This window comes from Bubalus bubalis, chromosome 2 (assembly GCF_019923935.1).
Source record: "Bubalus bubalis isolate 160015118507 breed Murrah chromosome 2, NDDB_SH_1, whole genome shotgun sequence".
NCBI classification, from domain to species: domain Eukaryota; kingdom Metazoa; phylum Chordata; class Mammalia; order Artiodactyla; family Bovidae; genus Bubalus; species Bubalus bubalis.
The window spans coordinates 128,500,221-128,524,027 of NC_059158.1; the positions used below are offsets into that span (position 1 = coordinate 128,500,221).

General features: G+C 39.5%; 1 protein-coding gene and 1 long non-coding RNA gene across 4 annotated transcripts in view; one reads left to right on the forward strand and one right to left on the reverse strand.

The window, feature by feature from the left end:
* CNTNAP5 (contactin associated protein family member 5) overlaps positions 1–23,807 on the forward strand; it is a 1,053,040-nt gene that overhangs the window by 438,950 nt on the left and 590,283 nt on the right. For both annotated transcript variants that reach the window (XM_025277585.3, XM_044936563.2), the window contains exon 4: positions 14,013–14,160. In XM_025277585.3, coding sequence (XP_025133370.2) covers positions 14,013–14,160 — 148 coding nt within the window. The remainder of the gene's footprint in view (positions 1–14,012; positions 14,161–23,807) is intronic.
* Positions 14,974–23,807, reverse strand: part of LOC123331715 — a 130,264-nt gene continuing 121,430 nt past the window's right edge. For both annotated transcript variants that reach the window (XR_006548446.2, XR_006548447.2), the window contains 2 exons: positions 17,666–17,805; positions 14,974–15,419 (listed from right to left, as the gene is read on the reverse strand). This is a non-coding gene — a long non-coding RNA (uncharacterized LOC123331715). The remainder of the gene's footprint in view (positions 15,420–17,665; positions 17,806–23,807) is intronic.

The following is a 23,807-nucleotide window of genomic DNA, read 5'->3' on the forward strand; positions in this document are numbered from 1 at the left end:
ATTCCACAACTTCATATTTCATGAAAAACATAGTCTAAGCAAATTCAAGCTATATTCATGAGGGCATATGTTCTTTAGAATAATTCTGGCACAAAGTATGAGCCATCTACACATGAATAAATACAAACATATGGATACCCCTGCATCTATATAGACATGCACCAACACATTCCTCTCAACCATCCCGAGAAACGCTTTGTCGCCTTTTTAAAGTTAGGCGAATATTAGGACAGAAAAGTACTTGCCCAAGCTCTCACATTCAGTAAGTGATGGAACAAGAGTTTGAGCCTGGGAGCATCCTTTTAAATCCACATGAAGGTAACTCCATAGCACAAAAGGACCAAGACGAAATTGCACGGAACATCTGTGGCCTGTGACTGTAGATGGCCCCAATTTGGGGAGTTTACAGCATGCAGGGATTGCAAGAAAGAAGACTCGTAAAGCTGAATGAAATCAGCTTTGAGTGAGGGCCTTGAATGTCAAGCTGAGGATCTCAGAATCCCTGTTTGCCTGGATTCAAATGTGGTCAACACTGAAGTCAGACCAAGTGTAGAATCATCAAGTGGGATACTCTGAAAATCACTACTTAAATTGGGGAGCAAAGTAAAGTATGAACAGGGACTGAGTGTCCCCTGCTGCAGGGAGGTACACACTCATTTATCCAGCCCTAATCCTCTGCATTTGATATGGAGCATGCAGACCTCCCTACTGTTTACGTGCAAGAGCAACTGGAAGGATGATTGATGTGAGCCATGGAAGCTGCTGCTGCAAACTGCTGGGAAAGGGGAATCAACGAATAGTTTTAGGGGAACTGGTCTGGAATAAAAGAAGCTTTAATGAATGATTCCTTTCCTATGGATTATTATCTCCATTTAATGGATGAAGAAACCAAGATACTGAAAGATGATATGAATGGCCTTTGGCTACACATGGAGCAAGAATAGGTGGTAAAGGTCAAGGGTCCCTTCCTGCAAAGCCCTGCATCGTGCAGCCTAGGGTCCAGCAACGCTTCTCAAGGGGGATCAGGGATAAGAAGCAGAGTGAAGAATGGAAACCTTATCTATTTTCCACCTTCTGGGTGCTACAGTCTGTGCAGAGTACTAGAGAGAAAATGAATGAAGGCAGAGATCCTCATGATGAGTGCTATCTGGAGGCGGAGACCACCGTAAATGCATCCATTCTGACCTTTGTGCTGGTGTGCTGCTGAGACAGAAGAGACAATAGCAGTAAATAAAGAGTGTCACCAGCTTAAACAAAGAGGTTGGAAAGAACACAGTGAAGGAGGTGCTTAAAAGAGGCATTTGCTGGTGTGCTTGAGGGAAGCTCTAGTAGTCTGATATGGTGGAAGGCTGGCTGGGGCAGAGAGGAGAAGCAGGAGATGGTTTGGAAAACAAAGGTTTTATAGGGTGTACAAGGAAATCTCTCCTTGATTTTAAAGGTAAAGAACTCTCTTGTCAGATTGTTTAGATGGGAGTAACACCAGAGGGACAAAAATTGTCTGGAGGCTATTGTGGTACCCAGGAAACAGGTCGTGAAGGTGGGGATAGAAAATGAGGGAGGAGAGCCATCACCAGATATTGACTTCAGTTTTTATTTACTCAAGGCCAGACCTCAGAGCTTGCAGCAGATATTCAGGTATTTTTGTCTCAGTTTATTAGCCAAAGTAATATCAGATATTAATTATTTTAGCATATAAAATTTTCCTTCCTTCTCTCCTTCCTCCCTCCTTCCCTCCCTCTTTCCTTCCTTCCTTTTCTCCCTCCCTTCCTTTTTCATTCCTTTATGCTTCAAGTGTCCCTTTTAAGAAGGGAAATGCTGATTTTTGCCTAGGAAGGATCATTGCTTGAGTTACTATTGATTTAACAGGAAAAAAGTTGAAAGTTAAGAGCAGAAATGGGACAAAGATGTGAGGGAGAAGAGAAGGAGATCCTGATGAACTGGGCCTATTACATGGTTTTGCCAGAGGCTGACACTGAGTTGACATCACTTTGCAGAGTGCTACTTTGAGATCCAATCTCAGGAAAATGAATTTTAAAAAAGACACATGATGTCTGCTTTCAGGTTCTTGTTTCCAGTGACAGTCTGCTGTCTCTTCAAAGATTCCTATTCAGGGAAGTTAAGTTATCTTAGGAGAAAATCAGCTACTTGACAGGTAAATTGGGTTTTATCTGCTGTTGTAGACATTCGTTTTGGAAGGGAGCCTGAAAAGCTCTGAGGAGGAAATAATGATATGAACATCCTGGAACCTTTTAGGCATCACTTTGTCCTTTTAGAGACAGCACCAGGCTCAGCGGATATACTGTATAAGACAGTAGGAACCATACCCACAGTCTGCAGGAAGCTGTGAGCTCAACACCTTGGCCTTGTAGGCACGGACTGTCATCAAGGAAGAAATACGAGAAGTGTGAGCTGCCCACCAGCTCCTCTGATGCTTTTCCCTCAGATAGTTCCTGATAGACTAGGTAGTACAGGATTTCTGAACCATATACATTGAACCTTACTCTCTCTTTTGCTCTCTGAACTGTGCTAGTCCAAGAATTCAGAGCATTAAAGCACTGTGGTAGTAGAAGGAATTCTGACATGTCATTGTTTCCCTTTAACTAGGAAATACATTTTGTTGAGAAATTATCTGCTAACTTCTCTCTCTTGGTTTGTCCACCAAAAGCTGTGAACGTGAACTTCCCTTATTATGGCATTGTATTCGCATGTCTATGGAGCACAGTTAAGAAGTTCCAAGAAAAAAAATGATAATAGGCTCTCTAATGAAACAAATTAGGAGAGCAAAGGTTGCCTATCATTCCTTCACTGAGAAAACCTTTATGGGCTTCAGCTGTGATTCTAGGAGAAGCCACATGATTCTTGTAGTACCATGGAGAGCGACAAGAAGGTAAATAAATAGATGTATTTGGTTCTTCAGGTGCGATGCAGGTAGGAAAGAGTAAAGCGAGATAGGCAGGGGGATACTGCAGAGGGAAAGGGCTTGGGGAGATCACCTATTAAAGATATAAGTAAGTAAGTGAAAGTTGCTCGGTCGTGTCTGACTCTTTGCAACCCCATGGACTATACAGTCCAAAGAATTCTCCAGGCCAGAATACTGGAGTGGGTAGCCTGTCCCTTCTCTGGAGGATTGTCCCAATCCAGGGATCAAACCTAGGTCTCCCGCAATGCAGGCAGATTCTTTACCAGATGAGCCACAAGGGAAGCCAATATTAAAGCTATGGTGAGGCACATTTAGGGCTGACCGGCTGCCAGCCTTTGTTTTGCACTTTTCTCTTTACTCCGCAGCTTTACCCTGGATACTCCAGTTAATCTCTTTCTTGCTTTGGCTCCCGCCCTTGCTATCATGTCTCTCCTTAACGCCAGGTCCTGTGATAGGCCAAGTCCTCCTGTCAACTCTGACGCTTCCCCATTTCACAGAGGAGTAAGTCCAGAAAACTTTTGATTTCTTTTCCAGAAATTGAAGAAGGGCAAAGGCATTGTTTCTCTTTGTTTTAGTGGAGTGTGAAAAGTCTAATTTTGCTAAGTGGGTATTTCAGTCCTTCCAGGCATGCGTCACATGGTCAAGCTGCCATATGTGTGGGTGTTACAGCTCTCAGCGCAGAGGTGGAAACATAAATACATGACATATCTCAACAGTCACTTTGGTACCCTTTATATGTAACACAGCAGAAGTCACACAAAAACCAGAACTCTGAACAAATGCCGCAGTGGCAAAGGAGGACTTGGTGTCATCAGCATATACTCATTTTTAAAAACAAATACTTTTACATTCATATTATCCTCAAGAATAATTAGCACTCTGGATCATCCAAGCCAGTAGACAGTAAAGCCGCATTCCTGTTGAGCTGTGAGTTGATAGACATGATTTCTAAATTATTAGTGGATTGTATTTTATTTTCTATTAAAACATGACCCAAACACAAACATTGTCATAGAGAAGATGGTGGCTAATTGTGTACATAATATTTCTATTGGTCTAGGAAGAGTTTTGATCAACTTAATTCAGAAACTTCCTTCAAATCAATAAAGCTTACTTGTTAAAGCCAATGGTGATTAGAAAGTCCTTCAACTTCTTTTTTTTTTTCCCTTTGGCTGTGCTGAGTCTTCATTGCTGCCTGTGGGCTTTGTCTAGTTGTGGAGAGTGGGGCTACTCTAGTTGCAGTGTGCTGGCTTCTCACTGTGGTGGTTTCTCTTCTTGCGGAGCATGGGCTCTAGGCTGTGCCAGCTTCAACAGCTGTGGTGCATGGCCTCAGTAGTTGCGACTCACAGACTTAGATTTCCTGTGACGTGTAGAATTTTCCTGGACCAGGGATTGAACCTGTGTCCCCTACATTGACAATCAGAGTCTCAACAACTGGACCTCTAGTGCGCTGCTACATGCTAAGTTGCTTTAGTCATGTGTGACTGTTTGTGACTCCATAGACTGTAGCTCGCCAGGCTCCTCTGTCCATGGGATTCTCCAGGCAAGAAATCTGGAGTCATTTGCATGCCCTCTGGAGGATTTTTCTGACCCAGGGATAGAAGCCTTATCTCTTATGCTCCTGCACTGGCAGACAGGTGTGTTATAATAGCGCCACCTGGGAAGTCCTCAATTTTTTTTTTTTTTTTAATAGCTTTACCAATGCCCTTTCCTAGTGCTTGTAACTCTTGAAATTCAGTAAACTTTATTTGTGCTTGAGTTGCTGATGAAATAGTATTAATATAGATTACAGAGGATCACCCTGTTTCATCACACTAGGAGAATGGTGACGAAATGGGGTATAGAGTTAGTGTGGTATTCAACACATTGTAAATCTTCAAGATTTCAATAAATGGCAATAGACAGTGTTAAAAAAAAAAGGAGTGGATAGTGGGCCCACCTTTCTAGCTTGATCTGAATAGTTGGGAAAAAGGATGACTGATCCATGTCACTTCCCACCGACTAGGCTCCTCTTGTCTGTGGGATTTTCCAGGCAAGAATTCTAAAGTAGATTGCCATTTCCTCCTCCAGTGGGTCTTCCCCACCCAGGGATCAAACCTGCATCTCCTATTTGAAAAAATAGATATACCTTTAAAAACTAAAGTGCATTTGCTATATATAAAGTGAATTTAGAGGGTACCCCTGGACCAATATAAATATATACATATACCCTCTAACCACTACCCAGATCAAGATAGAGACTGTCTCCAGCATCTCAAATGGGACCACTCTCATATACAGGTCAAGAGCCATTTGACTCCTAATTTCTTTAAATAACTGCTTTTATAAAATTACAGGTAGATATACCATATAGAGGCTTCCCAGGTGGCATCAGTGTTAAAGAACCCACCTGCCAATGCAGGAGACATAGAGACATGGGTTTGATCCCTGGGTTGGGAACATCCCCTGGAGGAGGGCATGGCAATCCACTCCAGTATTCTTGCCTGGAGAATCCCATGGACAGATGAACCTGGGGTGCTACAGTCCATGGGGTTGCACAGAGTTGGACATTACTAAAGTGACTTAGTATGCATGCATACCACATAGAAACTTATAATGCGCAATGTACTGCAAACAAGTTAGAAAAAATTCCAGTAGTTTAATTACCCATTTTAACTCCTTAAAGTCTATCATTTCAGAATCTCTGTGAGCCAACAGTGGTCAACACCTAACACCTTCATCTCACTTTCCTCTCGGATTGTCAGAAATAAATTCAACAAGAACCCCTGAATAGTAGTTTGGAACATGGAAGCCTGAGTGTGTTTATCCATCTTAGCTATAACTCTGTGGTTTGCATGTTGATTACCCCCTGCCTTAATAAATGTATCTTATTAAATGCCCAAAGCTGATTTCCCAATTAGCTCTGGGCTGCTAGTCCTTAGTTTACATTTCCCACTCTTTTGTGCGGAGAGCCTTTGAATGTCATTCAGAAATTTTAAGTATGGTTGAAAAATGCCTTATGTAGGACTGGAGGATATTAATAAGTCATTGTTTCAAAATATACTCTTACAGAAAGATATTTGTACCCAAGACTCGGCTATTGAAATCTGTCTTTCTCTCTCTTTCTGTCTCTCTCTTTAAGAGTATGGCTTGCATTGGGGAGAGTCTACTGTGTGCAATGTCATTTGCAATGGTATTTGATGTAAGACTTGCAATCCTGGAGATTTTATTTTAATGCTTTTCCTGATGAGAAAACCAAGATTCATAAACATTATGACCCTTTGTTTATTCACTCAGTCATTTAGCAACTCAGTGTGAGTGATGTCAGGCCATGTTGGTATTCTCTGGAACTTTGCATTTAGTTGGGTGTAAATTTCCCTTTCTCCCATGCTTTTTGTTTCTCTTATTTCTTCACCTGTTTAGAAAGTCTTCTCTGAGAACCACTTTGCCTTCTTGCTTTTATTTTTCTTTGGGATGGTTTTGTTCACTGCCTCCTGTATGATATTGTGAACCTCTGGCCATAGTTCTTCAGGTACTCTGTTTACTAGATCTAATCCCTTGAATCTGTTTGTCACTTCCACTATATAATCATAGGGGATTTGATGTAAGTCATACCTGACTGGCCTAGTGGTTTTCCCCTTTCTTTAATTTAAGCCTGAAGTCTGCTATGAGAAGCTGATGATCTGAACCACAGTCAGTTCCAGATCTTATTTTTCCTGACTGTACATTGCTTCTCCATCTTTGGCTACAAAAAAAGTAGTCAGTTTGATTTCAGTATTGACCATTTGGTGATGTTCATGTGTAAAAGTCATCTCTTGTGTTGTTGAAAAAGGGTGTTTGCTATGACAAGCAAATGTTTGCAAAATTCTGTTAGGCTTTGCCCTGCTTCATTTTGTACTTCAAGGCCAAACTTGCCTGTTAGTCCAGGTATCTCTTGACTTCCTACTTTTGCATTCCAATCCCCAATGGTGAATAGGACATCCTTTTTTGGTGTTAGTTCTAGGAGGTCTTCTAGATCTTCACAGAACTGATCATCTTCAGTTTCTTTGGCATTAGTGGTTGGGGCATAGACTTGAATTACTGTGATGTTGAATGGTTTGACTTGGAAATGAAGCAAGATCATTTTTGTTGTTTTTGAGGTTCACCCAAGTACTGCATTTTCGGACTCTTGTTGATTATGACGGCTACTCCATTTGTTTTATGGGATTCTTGCCCACAGTAGCAGATATAATGGTAATCTGAATTCTATTCACCCATTCTCATCTATTTTAGTTCACTAATTGCTAAGATGTCCATGTTTACTCTTGCCATCTCTTGCTTGACCATGTCCAATTTACCTTGATTCATGGACCTAACATTCCAGGTTCCTATGCAGTACTGTTATTTATAGCATTGGATTTTACTTTCATCACCAGACACATCCACAGTTGAACATTGTTTCTGCTTTTGGTCCAGCCTCTTCATACTTTCTGGAGCTATTAGTAGATTCTCTGTTCTTCCCCAGCAGCATATTGGGCACCTTCTGACCTGGAAGGCTCATTTTTCAGTGTCATTTCTTTTTGCTTTTTTGTATAGTTCATGGGGTTCTCACAGGAAATATACTGGGGTGGTTTGTCATTCCCTCCTCCAGTGGATCACATTTTGTCAGAACTCTCCATGATGACCCGTCCATCTTGGGTGGCCCTGCATGGCATGCTTCATAGTTTCATTGAGTTATGCAGGCCCCTTCACTATGACAAGGCAGTGATCCATGAAGGGGATATACATACTATTATTGCTGGTTCAAATGGTGAAGAATCTGCCTGAAATGTGAGAGACCCAGGTTCAATCCCTGGGAGATCCTGTGAAGAGGGGAATGGCAATCCACTCCAGTATTCTTGGCTGGAGAATTCCATGGACAGGGGAGCCTGGCAAGCTACAGTCCATGAAGTAACAAAGAGTTGGACATGACTGAGCGACTAACAGCCTATATAAAATAGATAACCAACAAGGACCTTCTGTATAGCATAGGGAACTCTACTCAAACATTGATAATAACATTTAAGGGAAAAGAATCTAGAAAAAGAATATATACATATATATATATTTATATGTATAACTGAATCACTTTGCTGTACATCTCAAACTAACACAACATTGTAAATCAGCTATATTGCAATACAAATTAAACAAAACAAAATAAAACACATTCCATACATTGAGCTACACACCCCAGCTTAAAATGCCATGCAACCTGTATTTCCAATTATAGTCTAAGAGCCTTGCCAGGGACAACAGAATGAATCTCAATTTGTTTAGATTAGCCCCCAAAGCTCATGCCTTTTCTTTCCCTGTTTTACCACTTCTCTTAATCCTGATTCTGGGGCAGGGTGATATGTTTGGCAGGACACATGACTTGAAATAAGAAATCTCCCTGAGAAATCCTGATATTTTCTCTCAAGGTTACTGAGGCAGAATTTGGGGCTTGTACTCGTTATTTCTTGTCCAGACTGCAGTTAGGCAAAATAACAACATCCTCCCTGTGGCACCTGGCTGCTTGCAATCCAGCTGCCAGTCAGAGCTGTCAGAATAATGTATTCACTCAACCTGGTGTATTCCTTGCCTCCAAATGAGATGTTCCAATGGCAGCTAACCCAGACGGGTCCATTCTCCATTGATAAGTGCTGGCTGGAGTCCCCCTTAGCCTCACCATTTATGCCCCCTCCATTAGCTGCCTAATAAAGCAGGAAAATAGCATCCGCACCTTCATTATGACACCAGGATCTTCCATTTGTCAACCAAAATGTTGCTTAATGTCAAGGAATGGGTATCCGCAGCAGCTGAAGGCTTACTCTACCTCTTTCCCTTCAATTACCTGTGGATCCTTCCACCTGCCCAGAATGAAGAACTCCCTCACCCCCACCCCACATTGTGAACCCACTCTGTGTGCTTGTTTTCTTTTATAAGCACATAGGGACTTAACATCTCTGATCAAGCTCCTTTAATTCTAGAAGTAGGAAGGGAGACAGAAAGACCAATGTTAGCATTGCATTCCTGGCGGATTCATTTTGATATTTGGCAAAACTAATACAATTTTGTAAAGTTTAAAAATAAAATAAAATTTAAAAAAATCAATGAGCAGCTTTATCATGAACCATACGCGTGATTTCTTAAGATAGTAATGATAACATATATACGGTGACAACAGTGTGAAACCTGATACCTGTGGCGGATTCATGTTGATATGTGGCAACACCAATACAATATTGTGAAGTTAAATAATAAAATAAAATTTTTAAAAAATAAAATAAATCTATGAGATACTGAAAAAAAAAAAAACAAAAACCTGAACCCAAACTAAGTTTTGTTCTTGTGGTGGAGTGAGAACAAAACAGACCCCTGACAAGTAATACATGCCTTACTGTTCAGAATTAATTTCTCTGATTTCTGGGGTTTCCTGGTAAGGTGGGGACACTATAGTTATTGGCTGCACAATTGTAAGATGTGTTGCAAATTCAGAAAAGTTAAATGTGTGTGTGTAGGTGGGTGTGTGTATGCCAGGGTGCCTCCTTCAGTGAGGAAGCTGGCTAAAACCTTCCTGATGATAAATAGAGTGAGGTAAAGTAAGATATGCAGAGGGCCAAGCAATTTTTTGGTTTCAGAAACATGACATAAGAGGGTGCTATTCGGAATGCAATAAAAGGATCACTGGGCTTTAGTTAAAATCTTTATAATCCAGTCCCAATTTGATAATCTCTTATGATTTATGATTCCACTTAAATTCTCTCCCAAACTAAGTTTTCTCATCTTTAAAATAAGATAATACAGATTTCCTACCTCACAAAGATGTTATGATCAGATTGTGATGAATGCTGTTGTGCGTTTTCTGCCTGTCCTTAAGAACATTTCTGTTCTGATTTCTATCATCAGAGCTTAGTTTTGCATCCCATGGAACTTCATATGCATAGGATCAAAGAGTATGTGCCCTTTATAAAAGCTCACTGCTTATATGGATTAGTAGTATTCCAATCTAACACTCTTCAGAGTTCAATTTACTCTTTTTTATATCTTCTTAGAGTGGGAGCTTAGATTTTAAATTTTATATCTTTCTTATTATATCTTTTAGAAAACCTTTAAAGCCATGAATTATCTTCTAAGGACTGCTTTCATTAAAAGCACAAATTTTGATACAGTATTTCTATCATTATTCAATTTGCATTGTTTTCGAATTTCCATTGTGGTTTCTTGTTGACCTAAGGATTACTTGAAAGTGTGTTTGTAAATATCTAAATATTTGAAAGTTTTCTAGGTAATTTATTATTATCAATTCTTAATTTAATTTAATTGTGGTCAGAAAACAAACTGTGGTTTCTTCAGGACTTATTGGGTAGGATATAGTGTCTCTTAGTCGATGTTCCACATGCATTTGAAAATAATATATAATCAGCATTCAGTGAAGTATTTCAAGAACATTAATTAAGCAAGATCTCTGATAATATTGTTGAATCTTATATTCTCACTGACTATTTTTGAATCTCTGTTGTAGGTGCATGTGCATTTAGGTGTTTTTTCTTCATGATGAACTGACCCTTTATAAATTTGAAAATCTCTCCTATCTTGTAATACAGTTTACAATGTCTGATATTAATAGAGAAAAGCCAGGTTTATTGTGCCTATTATTTGCATGAAATGTCTTTTCCCTTCATTTTACTTTTAACCTGTCAATATCTTTATTTCAAAAAGAGTATTATATAAAAAAGTGTATTAATAAGCCTTCCTTTTTTATCTAGCCTGACAATTTATGCCTTTAGCTGAGGTTTGACTCAGGTTTCTTTTAATGTAATTATCCACTGGGAAAGTTTTAAGTTTACTATCTTGAAATTTCTCCTCTGTATTTATTCATTTCTCATTTCTTATCTTATTTCACATTAAACGAGCATTGGTGCCTCACTGCTGTTATCATATTTTAGTGTTCCTTCCTCTTTTATAACGGCTTTGTGACTATACCTCTTAGGTTTATTTTAATGCATTCTCGGCTTATTTAAATTTACTTCAAATTGACATACCACTTTATATATTGTCTTATGGTCTTGCAACAGTATAATTCTCTTTAGCCTACATTCCGCATGCCATCCTTTGTGGTTTTATTGATACATGTTCACTTGTACATTTGCAATCAACATCACAATGTATTATTATTTTTCCTTTAAACTGAGTATTGGCTTTTAAAATATTTAAGAAAAGAAATACAAGTAGTCTTATATTTAGCCACCTATTTAACACTTTGCTTATTCTCCATCTCTTCTTGTACACTGAATGTTCCATCTGGAATCAGTTTCTTTAGAGTGTAGAACTTATTTTACACTTCTTAACAGTGGAGATCTGTAGGTAATACATTGTCACAACTTTTGTTTAAATGAAATTGTGTTATTTTCCCTTCAGATTTGAAAGCTATTTTGTGCTGGATATAGAGTGTGAGGTTGAGAGTTTCATACTTAGAGCATTTGCTGGTCTCCATTGTTTCCTAAGAGAAGTCACCCGTCATTCCACTGTTGTTCAGTTGCTATCTTCAGCAACTGAGCTGGCATTGAGAGAGCGGTATTTTTAAAGCATCTTAGTAGGGCCTTGGGATCCAAGTACCTGGAGAATAAGATTCTTTGCTTTTCATCCCAGCCTACACAGTCTTGTATTGCCAAGCACTGCATTTCTTTGACCTTGTAGGAAGATGAACTGGTGAACTCGGTGAGCGTTTGGTTGCAGCTTCTTTTAGATTCAATCTGCCTCTATCTCTAATTGTTTAGGCTGCTAGCTCTAGGAGGGCTCTGGGATCATGCATTGCATACTTTGAAATCTCAAAACTTTGTGACCTTGGGTCTGTTCAGATGTGTATTCACGGGACTATGAAACTGCAAACAATATGACTCTAGAATAGTAGGAAACCTTGAAATGTTGAGATGTTGAGATCGCAATATTGCAAGGGAGTGAGGGTCAGAAAGAATAGATTGTTTGCCCAATATTACACAATGATGCCACGATGCTGACCATTTGGGTGAGAATCCAGGATTCCCTCTTCAGAACATGTGGCACCTGAGGATTCCAAGCTCCCTAAATAAACCTTTCATCTAGAATTTTACAACCAGGATTTCAATATACACTTAAGGTATATTCAGTCTATATGTCACTTAGAACATAGGAGAGGATTCCCCCATCACCCTCAGTGTGAATAAAGTCCTGTTTAAAATTCAGTTTCTATATGGGATGCTGAAAATACAGAGCCTCTACATGCTTGGGTAGTGGGTTGTAGGAAACACAGTTAACGGAGTCCAGAGAACTAAACTGAAGTCTGCCAAGTTTGGTTGTAGAAAAACATGAAATATGTTCAATGCATCCAACAGTGGAAGCCCACCAGAATCTTTAACCACCTCCCAAATTCATGTATCAAAGAAGTAAATTTTGAAAAGAACTGCATTCTGCAGGGAAGGTGGGCAAAGGTTGAAGAGGTTTTATATCTGTATCAGTTGCTAAAGTTGGAACAGGACATGCTAAAGATGAGCCTGCTGAAGAGAACCTTTTTTTCTTTTTTTTTTTCTGTATTGAGACAATGACCAAATCTTTGACAAACCTGTGGAGAAGAAAGTTACATTTGAATCTCAAGGAATTCCCCTCCCCCAAATCATTCTCTTGCATCAGAGTTTTGCAGCAAAGTAGAAAGTGAGCTTCTCTGTTCTTCATAAGCCAATTTATGATGTATAATAGTGACTATATTAATTTTCTAATGTCAGAGTTATTAGCCAGTGGGTGTTTTGTGTACAGCAGAAATGTCAGATTGTTCAAATTACCCGAGATTCACAGATGTTATGAGAATACAGTCAAAGTTAAGATTCAAATCATTGAAACGGATTCCATTACATACATAAAATCCTTTTACTTGGTATTCTCTTTGGCCATTTGAGAAACCAATGGTTTGGTTGGTGTTGATAGAACATTAGCATGAAGGCTTTACCCATGAATACTTGAGTTGGAAAAGAAGACTGGTGATGATTCATAATGAAGCAAACTAATCAGTGTGCTACCTGACATCCTACCTTAAAGATAAGGTACAATCGGGATGAAGAGAAAGTTCTGGGGATGGATAGGTGTGATGGTTGCATAATAATGTGATTGTACTTTAAGCCACTGAAATATATACTTGAAAATTGTTAAAATGGCAAATTTTATGTTATTCATATTTTACCCCAGTGGGGAAAAAAAGATTAGGTAGGAGACTTTGGATTCCATCTGTAGAAAATTTCTACCCCAGAAATCATTCATCCAAATGAAGGCTAGGAGGCATAATTTTAGTGTACCAAATATCTCCCATGCTGTGTGTTCCTTTGCTTAACCTTCACAAGGAAGTATGAATATAAATTACATAAAAACCAGAGACTCCTGTTCTCCCTAGTGGAGCAATTGACAGTGGAATAGTTGAAAAGTGAGTGGCTGTAGAAAAGCTATATGCTTTGGAATAGGACAACTTTGAAATTGAACCATAGACTAATTACTAACCACTTAGATGATTTAAAGATATTTTTCATCCTCTTTTCTCTCTCTAGGCTTCAGATTTCTTTTTAATCTATAAAATAGCAATAATGATCATGAAAAAGTCTTTGCTTAGTGATTGGCTTCAATTAATGGTAACAATTGCTTCTATAAAAGCCTTTGTTCCATGAAGAGATTTTTCAGTTATCTCCCATACCACAGTAATTATCAGTGTTAGGAATATCAGAACTTCATTATTTGCTTAGTACAGCTTTTGTGTGTCATGCCTTGTGACTTACTAGGATTTACATACTTATGAAATCTTGGGGAAGGAGTTTTTTAAAGAATAATGTACAGCAGCTCTCTCTCTCTCTCTCTCTCTACATACATATATATATATATATATATATATATATATATATATATATATAAAAAACACATAATGCAGAATTTTCACCAGAGTCAAATTTCATTTGGAAGATCTGAGATGTTGAGGATTTTCTTTGTAAGACTTTATGGAATGTCATGGCTGGATTTCCATTCGTGGTCCTTAAGCTCAGGTGACAGTGCTGCCGTGGTGTCACAGACCTCACCTGGCTTCCATTTCTTCCCACAGACATTTGCAGGAAACATGAATGCTGACAGTGTGATGCACCACAAGTTACTGCATTCTGTGAGAGCCCGGTTCATTCGCTTTGTCCCCCTGGAGTGGAATCCAAGCGGAAAGATCGGCATGAGGGTTGAAGTCTACGGATGCTCCTATAGTAAGTACCCACACAAATTATCAGCACTGGTGTGTGTTTGCATGTGGCATTATCCATACTGTATCAGGTTGTTGACACTGAGAATGCAATCTCAATCATTTTAAAGTCATTTCTATAGTTTAATGACATATACATATTTGAAAATGTGAAATTCAACCCAGATGTAGAAGTACGTTTATTTAGGGATTAAGTAGTTTGGAGATGAGATGATTGGTTTTAACAAAAATAGTTCAAAATGAAGAACTCTTGGAGTTTGAACTATGACTTATCTTTGCAGTACTAAAATAATTTTAGTCATTTCCCAGGAGTGGGGTGAAGTATTATAAAACTCTTCCCTTCCTTGTTCTAGAAGGGAAAGAGAAGAAACATTTCAACTCAGTGTAACATGTGGGATGTTTCTCTCTTGGAATTATGCAGACACTCCATTCTTCTGAATTGTTTGGGCTGAATTTAAAAGTAGAGCTCCATTTTGCAGATAAAGAAGGTCACAAACATAGGGAGAACTCTAGATGACTCTAGAACTGTGAAAAGATTGCCTTTATCTTGAACAAGCAGTTTTAGAAAGAATGTGCTTAAAACAGATGCTCCAAAAAACTGTTAAATCAAGGAGAAGCTGCCTTGCACTCCAGCCTTTCTATCAAAAAGTATAGACATCTAAGGTGAGAACATGGGTGTTTCCTAACCCAGGATCTCTGGGGCCCCCAGATTCCCATTTTACCTCTTCTCTTGATAACAGGTGTCACAACTAATATTACCAAATGCAAGTTTGTGTACCCAATACACAATGAGGCCAAATAAACAGAAACATCAGAGTTTGGAAGAGAGAAATATTTATTGCAGGGACAAGTGAGAGAACTGGTTGCTCATGTCCAAAAACCCAGAACTCCCCAGAAATTGGCAGAACTCTTTAAAAGGCAAGGTAAGGGAGGGGCATCTCATGTGAAGAGTTGACTCATTGGACAAGACCCTGATGCTGGGAGGGATTGGGGGCAGGAGGAGAAGGGGAAGACAGAGGATGAGATGGCTGGATGGCATCACCGACTCAATGGACATGAGTTTGAGCAAGCTCCGGGTGTTGGTGATGGACAGGAAGGCCTGGCGTGCTGTGATTCATGGGGTCACAAAGAGTCGGACACGACTGAGCGACTGAACTGAACTGAACTGAAATGAAGGGAGGGGCATATTTAATTATTGAAAACCTCTTGGTCCCAGAATCCTTTGTTCTTATAGCTGTCCACATAGATCAGGTAACAATGTTCCTGTAAATTTCCAACAAGAAAAATATTATTCTCTGTTCTGTAACTTTGTGTCTCTATGTGAATGGAAAAGAGCTATACCCTTAAAAGGTCAGAACCCTGAACGGGCTCTCCTATATATATCAGGCCATTGGCAAAATTCTTAACTCTGAGCAATAGAATACAAAGATTAAAGTAAAAGAAACATGTTCTAATCCATTTTCAAAAGATCTAATATGGAGTCATATTTGTTCTTCCCTATTACACTAGGAGGCTTATTTTAGGTTAAACATGAAGCATTCATGTTGAAATAAAAAGCATATTTATATTACTACTTCAGCCATCTATTTTGTTGCAATAATTCAATTTCTCTTTTACACATCCTCGTACATTTATTTTCTCTGTCTTGTCAGTTGTCCCTATTTTCCATGTTCATTGCTCTGAATGTTTGTACAAAAAGGCTCAGAGCATCAAGTTAAATAACAGACTGAACAACAGAGAGACCCTTGAGCACCATGTGTAGTTCTTTTCAGGTGGTTGCCCCTTTGATAATCTGATGACAGCAAGGCAACCATCTCTTAAGAAAAGTGCCCCAACAAAGGAAACTGTAAGCAAAGTGAAAGACATCCTTCAGAATGGGAGAAAATAATAGCAAATGAAGCGACTGACAAAGAATTAATCTCAAAAATATACAAGCAACTCCCGCAGCTCAATTCCAGAAAAATAAACGACCCAATCAAAAAATGGGCCAAAGGACTAAACAGACATTTCTCCAAAAAGACATAGAGATGGCTAACAAACACATGAAAAGATGCTCAACATCACTCATTATCAGAGAAATGCAAATCAAAACCACAGTGAGGTACCATCTCACGCCGGTCAGAATGTCTGCTATCCAAAAGTCTACAAGCAATAAATGCTGGAGAGGGTGTGGAGAAAAGGGAACCCTCTTACACTGTTGGTGGGAATGCAAACTAGTACAGCCAGTATGAAGAACAGCAGCATGGAGATTCCTTAAAAAACTGGAAATAGAACTGTCTTATGACCCAGAAATCCCACTGCTGGGCATACACATCAAGGAAACCAGAATTGAAAGAGACATGTGTACCCCAATGTTCATCACAGCACTGTTTATAAGAGCCAGAACATGGAAGCAACCTAGATGCCCATCAGCAGATGAATGGATAAGAAAGCCGTGGTACATATACCCAATGGGATATTACTCAGCCATTAAAAAGAATACATTTGAATCAGTTCTAATGAGGTGGATGAAACTGGAGCCTATTATACAGAGTGAAATGAGTCAGAAAGAAAAACACCAATACAGTATACTAACGCATATATATGGAATTTAGAAAGATGGTAATGATAACCCTGTATGCGAGACAGCAAAAGAGACACAGATGTAAAGAACAGTCTTTTGGACTCTGTGGGAGAGGGCAAGGGTGGGATGATTTGGGAGAATGGCATTGAAACATGTATATTATCGTATGTGAAACGAATCACCAGTCCAGGTTCGATGCATGAGACAGGGTGCTCAGAGCTGGTGCACTGGGATGACCCAGGGGATAGGATGGGGAGGGAGTGGGAGGGGGGATCAGGATGGGGAACACATGTACACCCGTGGTTGATTCATGTCAATGTATGGCAAAAACCACTACAATATTGTAATTAGCCTCCAATAAAATAAATAAACTGAAAAAAAATGTGTCCACATTAAGGTTCTCATCTTGGCTAAAGCCCAGATCTTGACAAGAAAAGAGCTCCTGACTTTGTGATAGTCTCATTCTACCAAGATTCCTTTCCAAGGAATCTTCTCCAGGAAAACTCTGTATCTAGTAAGTACATCCTCTAAGGCAGTGATCTCCAACCTTTTTAGCACTAAGGACCAGTTTTGTGGAAGACAATTTGTCCACAGAAGAGAGCTGGGGGAATTGTTTCAAGATGATTCAAGCAGATTGCTTTTTTTTTTTCAATTATTGACCCGAATTTTTAAAAATTGTATTTTTAATCTAAGGATAATTACTTCACAATGTTGTGTGGTTTCTGCCAAACGTTAACATGAATCAGCCACAGACATACACATGCCCCCTCCCTCTTAAACCTCCTTCCAACCCCTGTAGGTTGTCACAGAACACTGGCTTTAAGTTCCCTCCCTACACAGCACTTTTGTGTACTTTGTGTCTAATCTAATGCTGCTACTGATCTGACAGGAGGTACAGGTCTGTGGGCGGGAGGTTGGGGATCCCTGCTGTAAGGAGAAAAATTACCTTCAGGTACACAGTGTGAGTGGTGGGAAGTTGCATCCCGTTAGGCAGCTTTTGGATGGAGAATGCCCTTGTTTGGGATGATCCTCCAGCTGGCACTCTGTAATCTTCCATCACTAGTCCTGGGGCTTTGGTGCTTTATCCTTTGGGAAAAAAGAACACACATCTGACTCTTAGTCTATAAAACCAAAATCTCAGCATGTCCTCTGGATCAAAAATTCCCTTTCAACATCATCTTATCCCTTTTTTACTGGTTCATTCTTATAAACATAAAACTTTGCTGCATAAGTCATAAAACAAAACAACTACAAAAGCCCAATGGCTCTATTTATCTATCTATCCTTCTCCTCTCCCATGCTCTGGGCAAAATGGCTTCTCCCCAAAACTTGTCTTTAGTTACTGATTACACTGCAACTGTTTTTGGTACATCTCGAGGCACATGGTGGTCAGTTTCATGTGTCAACTTGGTAGGTTTCAGGCCACAGTGATTCAACTAGACACCAGTCCAGGTGTTTCTGTGATGAGTTTATCATTGACATCATTTGCCCTTAACTAGAGAAGCTATGCTTGATAATCTATGGGCCTGATGCAGTCAGTTGAGAAGTTTTAGGACAGAACTGAATTTTTCTGTTCAGTTCAGTTCAATCACTCAGTTGTGTCCGATTCTTTGCGACCCCATGAACCGCAGCACGCCAGGCCTCCCTGTCTATCACCAACTCCCAGAGTCTACCCAAACCCATGTCCATTGAGTCAGTGATGACATCCAACCATCTCATTCTCTGTCGTCCCCTTCTCCTCCCTACCTCAATCTTTCCCAGCATCAGGGTCTTTTCCAATGAGTCAATTCTTCGCATCAGGTGACCAAAGTATTGGAGTTTCAGTTTCAACATCAGTCCTTCCAATGAACACGCAGGACTGATCTCCTTTAGGATGGACTGGTTGGATCTCCTTGCAGTCCAAAGGGCTCTCAGGAGTCTTCTCCAACACCACAGTTCAAAAGCATCAATTCTTCAGTGCTCAGCTTTCTTCACAGTCCAACTCTCACATCCATACATGACCACAGGAAAAACCATAGCCTTGACTAGATGGACCTTTGTTGACAAAGTAATGTCTCTGCTTTTTAATATGCTATCTAGGTTGGTCATAACTTTCTTTCCAAGGAGTAGGTGTCTTTTAATTTCAGGGGTGCAATCACCATCTGCAGTGATTTTGGAGCCCAGAAAAATAAAGTCAGCCACTGTTTTCACTGTTTCCCCATCTATTCGCTATGAAGTGATGGGACCGGATGCCATGATCTTAGTTTTCTGAATGTTGAGCTTTAAGCCAACTTTTTCACTCTCCTCTTTCACTTTCATCAAGAGGCTTTTGAGTTCCTCTTCACTTTCTGCCATAAGGGTGGTGTCATCTACATAGCAGTATGTATTTGTTAATCCCAAAGTCCTAATTCATCCCTCCCTCCCTTTTCCCCTTGTGGTATCCATGATTTTTTATTTTTTCTATTTCTGTGGGTCTATTTCTGTTTTGTAATTAAGTTCATTTGCATCTTTTTTTTTAAATCCAGATATAGTTGATATCATATGATATTTGTCTTTCTCTGGCTTATCTAAGGCCATCCATGTTGCTTCAGATGGCATTATTTCATTCTTATTATGGTTGAGTAATATTTCACTGTATATATCTACCACATCTTCCTTGTTTGTTCCTCCGTTGCTCCACATCTTGGTTATTATAAATAGTGCTGCTATGGACATTAGGGTGCATGAATCTTTTCGAATTATGATTTTCTCCACCAATGCCCACCTAAATTTATAGGGTTCCATGAATTTAAATACCATCTAGATGTTGATCACCTCCACATATGTATCTCCTAGACTGACCCCTGGAATTATATATGCAATAAACTTGCCATCTCTTCCTGAAATTCTAGTACGTCTCTCAAGTTTATTACAGCAAAACCAGAATTCTTGATTACCATTCTCTCAACAACTTGCTGTTTCACATCTCCTGTCTTAACAAATGGAATTATTCAGTCATTTGCTAGAACAGAAACCTAGGAAGCAGCCTCAATTTCTCCTTTTTCAGAATCTCTACTCCTTGATCCTCATCTACACAGTTCATAGAAGCACCCCCTGGTTCCATCCACCAAGACATATCTTAAATCCATGTACTTATCCTACTTCCTTGAGTAACAGCCTCCTCCAGTCTCACCCAGAGCATTCAAATAGACTCCTACCTGCAGTTCCTGCTCCTGCCAGGATTTCCATAAACCTGTTTTTCATGCAGTAGCCAAAGTGATCTTTATCAACAAGAAATAAAAGTATATCATTGTACTGCCTGCTTCATTTAAAATTGAAGCACTTGACTGGCATTTAAAATTCCTCATTGAGTATCCCATGCCTACCCCTTCAGTTCCTTTTCCTTCTTTCCATCCATGCAGGCTTTCTTCCTATTCCTGAAATACACCACATTTTTCTTACCTAAAGATCTTCTCACTTTCTGTTCTCTAGGCACAGAACAGGTTTTCATAGGATTTACATGGTCATCTCCTTCAATCAATGTAATTCTAATATCACCACTTAGCCTCTCTAATCGCCTCTTCAAAGTCACCTGTACTAATTTCTCTGCACCAAACATTAACCCATGGTTATACAACATGGTTTTATTTTCTTCCTGGTGCCTTTTACAAGCCAGAATCTTGTCTGTTTATTCTGGCTTGTTGGTTATTTGCTTTTCAAGACCCTGCACCAAATATAAGTCCCATGAGGGCAGGCACTTTGCCTATTAAGTCCCAGCATGCATTAGACACAAATCTGTATCCAATAAATATCTGTGTTTATATATATATATATATATATATATATATATATCTCAGTTCAGTCTTATTATCTCAGCATGGGCCACCATGTTATTATTCCGAAATTTCTTGCTATGAATAGGCCTACTGTCGTTTCTATGGAATTGATTTTTTTGTTTGTTTCATAAATCTTTTTCTCAAAATTCCATTTGAGTGTGTTGCTAAAGGTTGGTAGAAATCTTACAGTTTAATAATTTCTTAATATAAAGTTTTACCATTTTGGAATTCATTAAGTCGATCATCTATTTATTCAATTGACAATGTTCACTTAACACTTAAGCTCTACCACAAATCACACAAAGCTCTTGGGTTTTGAGGAAGATAAGACCTTTTCTGGACTTCATTTTTTTTTCATTAAAAAACATTTTTGGGCCACATTGCATGTCATGTGGGGTCTTAGTTCTCTGACCAATGTGGACCCTACAGTGAAGGCACAAAATCTTCACCATTGAACCATCAGTGAAAACACCACCTGGCTTAAGTCCTGTATGTTTCCTTTGGAGCATTCTTTATGATTGTATTTCATAAACTATTTGTGTACTTTTTTTAACATCTGTCTCTTCCTGCTACTGCTGTTAAGTCACTTCAGTCATGTCCGACTCTGTGCGACCCCATAGACGGCAGCCGACCAGGCTCCCCCGTCCCTGGGATTCTCCAGGCAAGAATACTGGAGTGGGTTGCCATTTCCTTCTCCAATGCATGAAAGTGAAAAGTGAAAGTGAAGTCGCTCAGTCGTGTCCGACTCTTCATGACACCATGGGCTTCAGCCTACCAGGCTCCTGTGCCCATGGGATTCTCCAGGCAAGAGTACTGGAGTGGGGTGTCATTGCTTTCTCCCTGTCTCTTCCTATTTGCCTCTAAACTTCCAAAAACTAGTAGATGCATCTGTCAGGTGCCCCCATGCCCATGACAGTGTTCAAAACACAGGGTCCTCTTAGTATTTATTGATTGATGAAAACCTGTCGCTTATAAAAGATGAAGTAACAAGTGTGTAAATTAAAGCATGCAGTGAGAGATTAGATATTCCCTGTGGTTGTTGTTCAGTTGCAAAGTCATGTCCAACTCTGTGACCCCATGGACTGCAGCATGCCAGGCTACTCTGTCCTTCACTATCCCTCGGAGTTTGCTCAAACTCATGTCCATTGAGTTGATATGCTATCCAACCATCTCATCCTCTGTTGCCCCCTCTCTTCCTGCCCTCAATCTTTCCAAGCATCAGGGTCTTTTCTTATGAGTCAGCTCTTCAAATCAGGTGGCTGAAGTATTGGAGCTTCAGCTTCAGCATCAGTCCTTCCAGTGAATATTCAGTGTTGATATTTAGGATTGACTGATATGATTTCCTTGCTGTCCAAGGGACTCTTAAATGTCTTCACCAGCACAATTTGAAAGCATCAGTTTTTCAGTGCTCACCCTTTTTTATGGTCCAACTCTCACATCCATACATGACTCCTGGAAAAATCATAGCTTTCACTATACATACCTTTGTCAGCAAAGTGATGTCTCAGCTTTTTAATATGCTGTCTAGGTTTGTTATTGCTTTCCTTCCAAGGAGAAAGCATCTTTTAATTTCATGCCTGCAGTCAGGGCCAAGGGAGGCCCAAAGGAGAAAGGAAGCAAGTGTTACTGTTGACATCAGAAAGAGTTAGGAGACACCTTCTTGCCTCAGCTGAGTCTCAAACATTGGTAGTCACTTCCTTGACAGAAAGGAGTCCAAGGCAGCAGGAAGGACTGGTGCATAGGGAAGCAGATGAAAGCTAGATATTCCTTTATTTCATGCCCTGGAGTCACAGAAAGACAGTGTGCTGTGTAGACCTTTGCCTCTTTCTTCTCTTACATTTCCCATGTTGTCTATACCTTCTTTCAGAAAGAAAATAGACTTCATCGGGCCTGCAGGAGGAAAGGTGTTAATAATAAGGGAGAGCCCCTCCTCTTTTCTAATGTCTCAGCCTACAATGCCTCCCTGAGAAAATCTCTGCTTTCCAAATTGGAAAACGTTCTCCAATTGGAGAATCACATCAGACTGGGAACTGAGGAGTCTGTCTTTCCGTCATCTGTCAGCATGACAGAGTCTGCCCCGAATGGGATTTAAAAAAAAAAAATTTGTTGGACTATGGTTGATTTACAATGTTATATTCATTTCAGGTGTACAACAAAATGAATCAGTTGTACACATACATATAGCCTCTCTTTTTTACGTTTGTTTTGTCTTTCTTCTTCTGGCAAACATCCCATGCCTTAAGATTTCTTTTGTGGGTCCCAGTCACTAGATGCCCTGTGCCCAGCTTGCTTATTACTTGCAAAATGGCCCCCCATCTTTCTTCACTTGCTATTTCAGGAGCTTCTCTGATGATCTCCCTCATCAAGACCTTCCTGAAATGAGTATTGACTTGCTCCTTTCAAGCACTACTCACAGTCTTTGGGAAACTCCATGCTTCTCAAGTGCTTTCATATGGCACTCCCCTCTGATTTGCTGCATTTCCTTTACTCAGCTTCCACTAAGTACACATGTATAGTTCCCTGCACAGACTGTGAGCTTCTCACCTGATTCTATGTTTTTATTTTTTATTTATTTTTAAAATTTTTATTGAAGAATGGTTGGTCTGCAGTGTTGTGTTACTTCAGGTATAGAGCAAAGTGATTCAGCTATAAACACACACACACACATACACACACATATATTCTTTTTAAGCTTCTTTTTCTTTATAAGTTATTCCAAGATATTGAGTAAAGCTCCCTGTGCTATACAGTAGGGCTTTGCTGTTTATCTATTTTATATATAATAGCATGTATATATTAATCTCCAAATTCCTAATTTATACTCTCTTTCCCCTTTGGTAACCATACGTTTGTTTTCTATGTCTGTTGAGTCTATTTTTTTTTTTTTTTTGTTGGTGTTGCCGTTTAGTTGAGAAGTCATTTCTGACTCTTTTGCAACCCCGTGGACTACATAGCCCATCAGGTGCCTCTGCCCATGGGATTTCCTAAACAAGAGTACTGGAGTGGGTTACCATTTCCTTTTCCAGGGGATCTTCCCAACCCAGGGATCAAATCTGCATCTCCTGCATTGGCAGGCAGATTCTTTATCACTGAGCCATGAGGGAAGCCCATTTCTGTCTTGTAAACAGGTTTATTTGATATCACTTATGTATAGAATCTAAAAATAAATGATATAAACTTTTTGTTATATAAATAAGTTTATTTGTATAATCTTTAAATTCCATATGTAAGTGATATTATGATATTCGACTTTCTCTATTTGACATCTTCACTTAGTATCATAATCATTAGGTT